Source organism: Eschscholzia californica, unplaced genomic scaffold (genome assembly GCF_041429995.1).
Source record: "Eschscholzia californica isolate CP2 unplaced genomic scaffold, dmEscCali1.0.p SCAF_2, whole genome shotgun sequence".
In the NCBI taxonomy this organism is placed as follows: Eukaryota; Viridiplantae; Streptophyta; class Magnoliopsida; order Ranunculales; family Papaveraceae; genus Eschscholzia; species Eschscholzia californica.
This window is the reverse complement of record NW_028238309.1, coordinates 44,010,889-44,022,075: the sequence shown is the minus strand read 5'-3', so window position 1 is coordinate 44,022,075 and position 11,187 is coordinate 44,010,889. Positions and strand designations below refer to the sequence as shown.

At 36.4% G+C, this 11,187-nt stretch overlaps 1 protein-coding gene across 1 annotated transcript; it reads left to right on the top strand.

Annotated features, from left to right (window-relative positions):
- Nucleotides 1–536: 536 nt before the first annotated feature.
- LOC147558181 (subtilisin-like protease SBT4.4) lies at nt 537–4,523 on the top strand. The gene is made up of 10 exons (XM_086664549.1): nt 537–712; nt 1,110–1,204; nt 1,809–1,900; nt 1,979–2,225; nt 2,304–2,802; nt 2,900–2,994; nt 3,081–3,296; nt 3,391–3,502; nt 3,601–3,814; nt 3,892–4,523. Exons 1-10 carry the CDS (start codon nt 602–604, stop codon nt 4,443–4,445), a joined length of 2,235 nt encoding a protein of 744 aa, XP_086520675.1. The 5' UTR covers nt 537–601; the 3' UTR covers nt 4,446–4,523.
- The last annotated feature ends 6,664 nt before the right edge of the window (nt 4,524–11,187 follow it).

The following is an 11,187-nucleotide window of genomic DNA, read 5'->3' as shown; positions in this document are numbered from 1 at the left end:
ATCTGGCAATAACCATTAAACAAAAGTCATTTTTATTGGTTTCTTGATATATGTTCATTCTGGCAAATAACCCAATAAATATACAATAAAAAAGGAGATATTCTTTTATTGTATTTTTGTTGGTTAAGTATAGAAACTAAAAAGTAAAAAATATCTCCTTCTCAATCAATAGTAAACCAAAAGAAGCCAGATTCCATCTTAATTGAAAGGAACAAAATTAAAGTTATCTCTTGCTACAATATCTTCCAAGATCAAAGTTAGAAGTAACTTATTATTAGGGCAAAAAAGTAAAGCTCTATTTATTATTTTGGAAAAAAGGAAAAACAAATCACTAAAGAAAATATTTTGTTCAAGAAAACAATCCAGTTTCAAAAAAATAAAATAAAAAATAATCCAGATTAAGAATATTAATTAAAGTTATCTCTTGCTACAATACATTACTTAATTAATCTTCCTAAAGTTTCTATAAACATATGAATATCTCTAACATAATCAGTAATATTATTTATTTTAGGAATCTCAAAAGATTAATCTTTGATTTGGATTTTCTTAAGGTATATAAACACAAATACCCATCATCTTTTTCATAATAGAATCAACAATGGGGTCCAACTGTTTTAGCCCATCTCTTTTCTTCTCTAAGATTTTCATTTTGTTATTAGTTGTGTCTGTAACTATTATCTGTGATGCTGCTGTTACTAATGAAAGAAAGGTTCTTTCTCTCTCTCTCTCCAAAAAATCACACTTTGTTTTGTTCTATTTAATTAAGAAAAAATGAGTGAGGGTCCAAAATTAGGGGGGAAAATGAGCGGGAACACCATTTTCAGCCAGAAATGAGCTTCCAGTCCAAATGTCAGGACAGCTCATTTTTTTTTTCGGGTTTTCATTTCTTTTTCTCCCCCTCTTGCCCCTGGTTTGAAAATTCAAAAATTTCAAACGAAATTTTGGAATCCCGCGAGCAAACTCTCTCTTCTCGTTTTCTTTCTCTCTCTAAAATTTTCAGAAAATCATGGATGTTGATTATCTTCTTCCCCTCTCTCTATGCAAATATTTCGAAATCTGGAATTTTTTTTTCTTTCTCTCTCTAAAACCTTCAGTTTTGGGTGAAGGTATATATTGTTTACATGGGCGAGCTTCCAGCTAGCAGCGAATACTCTCCAGCATCTCACCACAATAATATTCTTGAAGAAGTTCTCGAGGGAAGGTACGTATTAGTTAAGGTTAGATATAATTGATGGGTTTTTTTGTACGTATTAGTTCACGCTAGAAATAATTGAGAAATTTTCAGGATTTTTTTTCGAGAAGGCAAAATAGTTTCATTGACCAAAGAAAAACAGGGTGGTAGCTAAGGAGGCTAACCATCCTTAAAACAACGAAAAAAAAACAGAAGAACGCTTGAAATGGCTTATAGCCGGACCATGACACCCCAATTACTAACAAATTGACTAAAATGAGTATTGCTAATCCAATTCTGCTTAGAGGTCCAAAAGTATATTATGCTCTGCACCTTGACAACTGTATTCTCGACGGGTTGTTCAGTATCAGCTTCTTCCTCCAAAACTCGGTGATTTCTCTCTAGCCAGATTATCCATATAATGTCTGGAGAGATACACAACTGAATAAAAGGCTTTCTATCTGTAATCTTTTTAACTTTCCAATCACGAAGAATTTTCAGGATTTCTTATGAGACTTTCTATCAGACTTCTTTTTGTCCATATAAGACTTCTTTTTCTCCATATAAGACTTTCTATCAGATATAGACTAATTTAGTGGGCTTAACATGATTGTTTTTATCAATAATGGTATAGCATGGTGGAGGATGCTATAGTCCGAAGTTATAAAAGGAGTTTCAATGGATTTGCAGCGAAGCTCACAGAACGAGAAGTTCAGAAACTTTCTGGTAACTCGCTAGCGTAATATGTAAAAAGAAAATAAAAGTTCATGTATGGTTGGTAATAGTGAATATTTGTGTTTATAGGCAAAGAAGGCATTGTGTCTGTTTTCCCAAACCGAATGCTTCAACTTCATACAACGAGATCATGGGATTTTATGGGATTCTCAGAGACTGTGAAGCGAGTTCCTACTGTCGAAAGCGACACAATTGTAGGTATACTAGATACTGGAATTTGGCCAGAGTTGGAGAGTTTCAAAGATGATGGATTTGGTCCACCACCTAAGAAATGGAAGGGTGTTTGTGAAGGTGGTAGAAATTTCACCTGCAATAAGTAATTATCTTTACACCCTTGTCTAGGTGCTCTACAAGTAATTATCTTTACACTGATTTTATTTCAACTAACTTTCAGCAAGCTCATTGGAGCTAGATTTTATGGAAATATTGGCTTCAAATCATCCGCTAGGGACCTAGTAGGACATGGTACACATACTGCATCAACTGCAGCCGGTGTTGTAGTAAAAGATGCAAGCTTCTTTGAGTTGGCCAAGGGAAATGCAAGGGGTGCAGTACCCTTGGCAAGAATTGCTGTTTACCAGGTCTGTTCAGTATTAGGTTGCCAAACTGCCAACATCTTAGGTGGGTTCGATGATGCAATTGCCGACGGTGTCGACATTATTTCAACCTCATTAGGGTTATCTAGCGCGAAAGACTTTGATGTGGACCCAGTTGCCATTGGTTCTTTCCATGCCATGAAAAGTGGCATTCTCACTTCACAATCAGCTGGTAATAGTGGCCCGCTACCAAAAACTTCAAGCAGTGTTGCACCTTGGTTGCTAAGTGTAGCAGCAAGTAGTACAGATCGTCGGATAATCGACAAGGTTGTGCTAGGAAATGGGAAGACAGTTGTGGTAAGCCTCAATTCCTTTTATTTATCTGTGAATTCTTGTTCAAATATTAGGTTAATGGATGTTAGTTTAATTGCGCGATAATGTCTACGGTGGTTAGGGTACTGGGGTTAATTCCTACACCATGAATGGAACTAAATTTTCACTTGTATATGGGGAAGAAGTTTCGAGCACTTGTGGCACCACAGACGCTCGGTAATTCTTTTTACTGAAGAATTTGGTTTTATTGATAAATCAGAATTTTATATTAATTTTTAATACTGCTGACGAGAAAAATCTAGGAGTTGCAAATTCGACTGTTTGGATAGCAAGTTAGTGAAGGGGAAGATTGTTATATGTGACAACGAAAGCAAAGGTCAAGAAGCTTTCTGGAAACAAGCTTTAGGAACCATCATGATTTTTAAGGGACGCGATAGTTCTTCCATTTATCCTCTACCTGCAACTCTTTTAAGCAACCGAAGTGGTGAAGATGTTAGGTCTTATATTCAATCCGACAAGTACGTGCATTCGAGTTTGAAAAAGTGAATATGAATGTTTAATACAAACGAAGGCCATCTTACTATGTTATTTCTTCTTCTCTACGAATTGCAGAAACCCTGTAGGAACTATTTTGAAAAGTGAGTCTATAAAAGATTCTAAAGCTCCTGTAGTTGTTTCTTTCTCTTCTCGTGGGCCGAATGTCGTCTTACCTGATATTATCAAAGTAAGTAATTCATTCTGTCTACATCCACACACATACATATAAAGTATATTTGTTTTCTCTTTTTAATTTGTTTAACCAATAAACTTATCTAACAACAGCCAGATATAACTGCCCCTGGTGTTAACATTTTGGCTGGGTTTTCACCTTTAGCGAATCCAACTAGGGTACTAGGAGATGAAAGATCGGTAAAGTACAGTATATTGTCCGGAACGTCAATGTCGTGTCCCCATGCAACTGGAGCAGCAGCTTACGTCAAAACTTTTCACCCTGAATGGTCTCCTTCTGCCATTAAATCTGCTCTTATGACTACTGGTATGCATAAAGTACTTCCTTTTGCTTTTGATTAGGGTAAGTAAAGTCTAAATTTACTCACTATTGTTTGATTTTAGCTTGGCCAATGAATAGTACCAACAATGAAGAAGGTGAATTTGCTTATGGTGCTGGTCACATTGATCCTGTGAAGGCTGTTAATCCTGGTCTTGTTTATGAAACCCTTCCAGAGGACTATGTCAAAATGCTATGTGATCTTGGTTATGACAAAGCCAAAGTTAAACTCATAACAAATAGTACTTGTCCCGAAAGTACTGGTGCCACAGGAACAGCAAGAGATCTCAACTATCCCTCATTGGGTGCTCATGTTGAAGCAAATGAGCCGATCAACTTGAAGTTTACAAGGACTGTAACTAATGTTGGTTTAGCTAGTTCAACATATAATGCGACTATCAGATATTCGGATGAGAGGGTTAAGGTGACAGTGAACCCTAGTGTTTTGTCATTCAACTCGTTGAACGAGAAAAAGGCCTTTATTTTGACCGTCGTTGGAAAAGAGTTAGGTGCAGATGTTACTTCCTCTGCGGTACTAGAATGGTCGGATGGGGTTCATAGTGTGAGAAGTCCTATTGTCATCTATTCACAGTTGATTTCTTCACCATTAAGCAATTAAAAAATTAGACTGTACCCACTCAGCATGGAAAAAGCTTGTCATAGATGATATATTTTGAATAAAAAGCCTTTAATTACTCATTTTGATAGTGTTGGCAAATATCTCCCTTGTTGAAATGCGTTCAATAACATTATTTTTCTCCTATTCTTGTTGAAATGTTGCTTCCAAGGATTATCTTCCTCCCACAGTCCCACTATCTGAAAGCATTCAAGTGAACAACTAAGTGATAAAATGGTCAAGAACCTAGGAAGATATTGAAAAGGGTGACAATGAACCAGATATCCAGCTTGATGAGATACAAATGCCTAGAAAGATGAATTTATAAGCTTTTGGGAATTAGAAGCAAATTTATAAGGGGGTCAATTTTTAATTTTTTTTTAAATGTATTCCATTTTGACCCAATAGTTTGTTCAAAAGTAGATACTCCGTATAATTTTTTGAGAACTGACTCAAATTTAAAAGGGGGTCAATTTCGAATTTACAAAATCATATTTATATAAATATGAAAACAAAAAAATTAACTATAAAAGTTGATTGTCGGTGTTAATAATAGGGAGTCATATTTAAATTTACGAAAACACGGGGGACATAAAGGAAGCTAGTCACAAAGTAGGAGGCCAAAAGAAATATCTCTTTTTTTCTATTCCAAATTTGTTTTCAATCCTTCTCACACTCTCACTCATTCTCTCAGAATATATATAATTATGTAATCATCTATTAATATATGAATCACATATATAGTATATATTATTTTCATTAGAACCAATATATAAAATTAGATCTTTAAACATATATGTAACATTTAATTTCTTCTTTTTTGATAGAGCTAATAAGACAAAGTTATTAAGCATGACAACATGCTCAAGATGACAACCACCAAAGAGAACAAAACTTTACACAAATCTCAAATTAGTGAATAAACCATGTAAACACAAAATATCTTTTATTAATTAATTTATTTATTTTGGGTTGCGAAAATTTATTTGTTTGTGCTTATTATTGTTTTTATTATTAAATTCTTTTCTTGACTCTTAAATATAAGTTGTGCTAGGGATCTACCTCATTTTTTTGTTTAATTAGGGATGCACCTCCTTTTGACTGAATCCATAATTAATTAGGTCTTCTAGGAAGAAAATGTTTAAGAATATGACAAAAGTTTTAGTATCACAGCTGAATCTTACAAAATTACTGACGCCACGGTAATTCTCTTTCTGAAATATGCTTTTGGAAAACATCTGATACATGATGCGCACATAAGTATGATTGCACTTCAACTCTTACGTTTGCTAAATAAATTAACGTTTGTAACTATTTTTCAAAAAATAAATAGGAAAAGATTGTCCTTAACATCCAAAATCAGATATAAAACATCTCCATTAACTCTCAAAAGGACGCTGTAAACAAATAATTGTATAACTTTGCAAGAACCATGAAAACGTATAAAGGGAGTCACATCATAATAATTTGCTTTTGGGTCGTCCCCCACCATCAAATATAGATGCCATCATTCATCAATACAACATTAGTCCCTTGAAGTGAAAAATGATAAGCGGTTCAAGACTCAACATAATTCCTTTTCTTATCATATAATAAGTGCAGGTTACCGATTTACAAACGGTACAATGTAAACATATTTACTACCTAAAACGATATCAAATTCTAACAAATTTACAAACGGTAGGCAAGAGATTTTCTTTTGGATAGGACAAAAACAAGGTTTCAAGAACCAACATCTGATAAGCTTCTATAGTTAAGCTAAGTAGGCTCGTATAAGACTATTTGCATATTGTCGATACTGGTAAGGACAGAGGCAGGGACGGTCCAGACCCAAAGCGGCTGCTTTGGACCTCACTTTAAGAAGGGCTCCAAATTCCTCAAAGGCACTTTCAAGGAAAAAACGAAAAGCCTAGTTCAACCTTTTTGAACGGATCGAAAGTCGTGCGCCAACCCTCTTTGTAGTTCACCGTACTTGTGTAGATGGAATTAGTAACATTTAACTGCGGGGCCCACATTAACTTTTTTCGAAAAAGCCCCACTTGTTGGCCAACTCTGTCTTGGAACTTATGTCTATCTAACTCTTCGTTCTAGTCCTTGTTTAAGTTCTAGTTGTTTGTTAAGTCCTCATCTTAACTTTGTACTCCATTCGGCTCCAGCTTCGGCTTTTAATGAAGTTATGAGTTCCCCAAAAAAATCTTTTTTCCCAAAATATACCTAGTCTACTACTTTCTATTTCTACACCCCTTAAAAGAAATTAACCTTAATATTTTCTCATCATTTCTTCCTAAAATTTGTGCTTCCCTCTTTCAATGAATTATTGATGTTCTCTTTTTGGTGGATTGTCCAATCCAAATATCTAACAATTATCTATGTCAACTCTACAAGAGATTTATCAAAAAAAAAAACTCTACAAGAGATAATGGTTATATTTTTTTCTCCCTTACGGTTCATTTTATTCTCTTATACTTTTCAAGTTAGTTATAGAATCAATTTTTATCCTATCGTTGAATAAGATATGCAGGATGAATTGGACTACGAACGCATAATTAGTAATTTTGCATCTCAAAAGAGAAGAAAAATGTATTCAAAACATATTTAGCTCATCCATATACGTAAATTTGATCTTCTTATATAGTATATTATTTGGGTTTATCTTTTTTAGTCATGCTTTTTAAACTAATTAACTTGTTACGGCAAAAAGGTAATTTTCTTTTATAGATAGCTAGTGCAAAAAATGCCTCAAATTTTTCTTCACTTTAGGTCTCTAAACTACTTGGTTCGGCCCTGGACTGAGGAGGCAATGCACGATAGATCGATGTCATCGGGTAGATTTTGCCTAATGGAAACACACCACTGGGGTGTTTCCGTTATTTTGATACGAAACACAAATTTTATGAACTAAAAGGGAATCGAGATCTAATATTGAGGCATCAGATTGTCTTCTGTTTATCCAAATATTGATTAGCTTTAACTAGGTAATAAGTCAACAGATTGATCGAGAACATGCAGACCCTCACCGAACCGGCCCATGTTCTGAAAGAATATGCTAAGGAAGCTAGAGGCTCCCTCCCCAGTCAAGAAGACCAGTGTCAAGAATCTCCTGATGATCTTTATAATGATTGATTGATAATAGCAAAGATGAGCTCATATATGATAACTTTTGTAAATCAGACAGCTCGACATCGGTCATGGCCGAGGGAGTTTGACAATGCATCCCAGAAGCTCTATAACGGCTAGATCTTCTGAAGGATAAGAAAATTCGTTTCGATTTCCCCAAGTCTTCAAAAATGAAAAAGTTATACCGGTCTTCCTCTTACCCGTCCAAATTATCTCGATTCTTGCTACTGTGTTCTTCGGCCATTTGCCTAATGTTTTAGGTGAAGATGAATAACCTACCGGAAGGTCTAGGTAAATAGGAGAAATGATTCTGATGAAGAAGAAATGACGATCGAAGTCGGATCTAAAGGTTTCACTTGACGAACCACTTGCAAGGGGGATCCAAAAATGCCAGTTCAAAGAACCCATGTTGGATATTCTTCATCTGTCCTATTTGTTCAAATTGAAAACCAGATGAACTACTTCTCTAGCGCTGATGGGCCTAAAAGGTTGCCCTAAAAGGTCTCCACCCGCAAGTATACGGGCATCAAGTAATAACCCGGTAAGACCGGGATCGATCCACGAAGATAGGAAGGTAATAAGAATACCGAGAAAGTCTAGCCCACCGGTCTAGGTGTCAACCACCAACTCAGACTAAAATGAAAAGATGATAATTGGGGTTTTGATTGATTTATAATAAATAAACAAATAAAACGATCTAATCTAAAAGTGAGAGGTGGAGAGATTCGGGAAAAAGGGTCGAGCAAGAATAAAGTGAGGGGATACTTCGATCCACAAAGTCGATAGTGACTATTACAAATAATCAATAAGCATGAAAAGTTAGTTAACTTCACCCATTTACTTGGATTGGTCAACGAACTCTTTGTATAACTCAGATTCTAGTCCATGAACGGTCTAAAAATCCGGAAGATTTCATCATTAAAACTCATTTGTCACATCAAAACATGTATCACGAGTATCCGAATACAAAAGTTAGCTAAACATGGCGATACAAATAATAAATGGGAAGAAAATAAAGAAAGACATGAGTTAAGGCGAGAATCTCCCTATTCCGATGAGGCGCGAGACTAAGATCGACGGGAAATATAAGTGTTCAAGTGCTGTCGATCTCCCTGTAACAGAATGCAGGGGTCCTCTTAACAGTATACAATGGGTGTCCTCTCAGCAGAACTTGACCTCCCCTTATCAGCCAGTATCATCTTCTTCCTTAAACAAAATCCACCATTAAATCTAGCTTCAAGCTTTCTCTCACTAGAAATTGGCAACTAAATCACAATCAAACACTAAGAAAATCAAGGCAATAATATGTCAATGAAAAGCCCTAAGGTTTCCAACCCAATTGATGGCCGGAACAGCTATAAAATCCGGCTAAATGGAAGTGAGATTCCGGCCAAGTTAAGAAGATTCGGCCAAAACAAGGTCCTGCCGAGTTCCCGAGCTAGCGTTGCCGTCCCGAGTTGGTTCTGTCCGAGCTTCTAGAGCTTCGTCCCGTGCCGTCAATGGCTGTCCCGAGCTGATCCCTAAGAAATCCGAACTCGAGCTGCTGCTCCCGTGCTTGAGTTCGTCCCGAGCAGCTGCTAATGGTGTCGATCTCAGCAGCTTCTGTGGTTTTGATGAAGAACCCGAGCTGGTTCTTGTTGCAACCGTGCCGGCCAAAGCTTTGGCCGGCCTTGAGTGATAGCCGGCCAAGCTTGGCAGGTACTCCTTCTCTTTCTCTGCCTCCCTCTCCCGAAATCTCCAAACCCTAGCTCCTTGATGGAGAAGATGATGTCCCAATCAGCCTTTTCCCCTTTTTGTTCTTTCACAACTAAAGCCCTAGTCAATCATGACTTATTTTGACTTGGACATTAAAATGAGGTGCTCATAGAATTTCTTTGTTCTTTGTTAGACTCTTAGCTTTTGGGCTTTGGGCCTTGTATCTCATTAGCAACCAAGGGGTGCCTTCAGCATATATTTTTACATTTCTAATTTTCAAAGTAGACAAAAATGTCCCCCGACTTCTTTCTTCCATAACTTCTCCGTCCGAACTCCAATTCAACTTCCGTTTTCGCCGTCGGACTCACCATTGACTTCACTTTCCATCTAACCTCTGATTTTCTCAAAATGACCAAAATACCCCTGGTTCCCTCTCCTTCTGATCTCTTCCACATGAGATGAAAATGTGACGAATTGCTTCGTTTTATTCCGAATGTAATGCCAAACTCCAAATAAGCTTCCTAACAAGAAAAATACATAAATTATTAGAAATAAAACCCGAAACGAACTAACTCATCCAAGTTAAGTGATCTCAATGTGGTATTTTAACGCCACATCAAACATCCCCAAACTTAGAATTTGCTAGTCCTCGAGCAAATAAACAAAACAAAACAATAAAGTAAATCCTAACTCACTTTCGGAGGAATCCCGGTTGCATTTAGCGTATGCAACAAGCCGTTAAACCCCTAGGTTACTCCTAGAGGACGAGTTTCGTCTCGTGAGGGTTTCCAGAGAATATACCCACAAAATTCAAGATTCCGAAGACACAAAAGAGTTCAACATCGATGTAAAATAAGATAACGACCACAAATGACACACTCAAGCATGCTAAACAAGCGAATCAGAATCGATAAACGCATATAAATGCTAAAAGTCTCCTCACTAGTAGTCTCATCCTAAAATGTAAGCGTCCAATCATAATGAGCATCATCTAAGTCCAAAGTTGCAAAACCTCGATTCCTATCTTAGTACATTTCGCATCGACTTTAGCCTCACGGTTATACACTCTTAAACATGAAATCACTCAAAAATAGATAATACGGTTCACTCTAATGTGTGAGCATGGAATAAAGAGAAACTCAACACATACAAAACAAATGAGGATAAAATGTTTTAGAACGAAATGATCTCTAAAGAATGGAAATAACCACTAAAATGGAGTGGGGAAGTTCACTCACCCTTCTCACCCACTATACCCTCTAACAATGCTTCCTAAAGGTCAACGGATACAAGTAATGAGATGGAAGTGATGAGATCCCGAGAATGTCGACGTCTTCAATAAAAAGAACGCTCAAACAACTACTAAATTTAGCTTTTGCTTTGAACACTTTATTATTCACAACACAAACAAAATAACAAGTAAACTCAATCTTTTTTTTCTTTTCACTTCTTTTTTTTTCCTTTTTTTTTTCATTCATTTTTTTTTTTTTTACTTTTTTTCATAACAAAACAAGAACACTAGTATTCTCAACAAACAACTTTTTCTTCATTCTCACTTTGTTTCACATTCTTTTTCTATACTTTCCAAGTCTTCATTCTCGGGAGTAGTATGTGAATAGGTGGTGGAGTATCCGTCTACCTAAAGTTGACACTATTAGCGGGTTTCATGGACTACAAGAGTAAGGTCGCTATCCTGATGTCACTCCTAGTGGCTAAGAAAGTTGAGCTCATGAGATCGTCTAAGCTCTTTTAGAAGTTACGAGGTTGAGTAGCTCTTCATTCTACTCAGAGTTAGCGCAGAAGAGTACACTCGAAAACAATATAAAGGCTCAGATATCTCACATGGGTTTAAGTCTCCACTAATGACTAGTATAGGTCCCTCAGAAATGTTTCTTCTTCCTTAGGATGCTACTCACATGATTAGACAACAAAC

What these genes read in the sequence shown, in the direction of transcription:
- LOC147558181 (XM_086664549.1), top strand. Translation starts at nt 602, where the DNA reads ATGGGGTCCAACTGTTTTAGCCCATCTCTTTTCTTCTCTAAGATTTTC. An exon ending in CTGTTACTAATGAAAGAAAG is followed by an intron (nt 713 to 1,109) that starts GTTCTTTCTCTC and finishes TTTTGGGTGAAG; the next exon opens with GTATATATTGTTTACATGGG. An exon ending in ATCTGCTCTTATGACTACTG is followed by an intron (nt 3,815 to 3,891) that starts GTATGCATAAAG and finishes GTTTGATTTTAG; the next exon opens with CTTGGCCAATGAATAGTACC.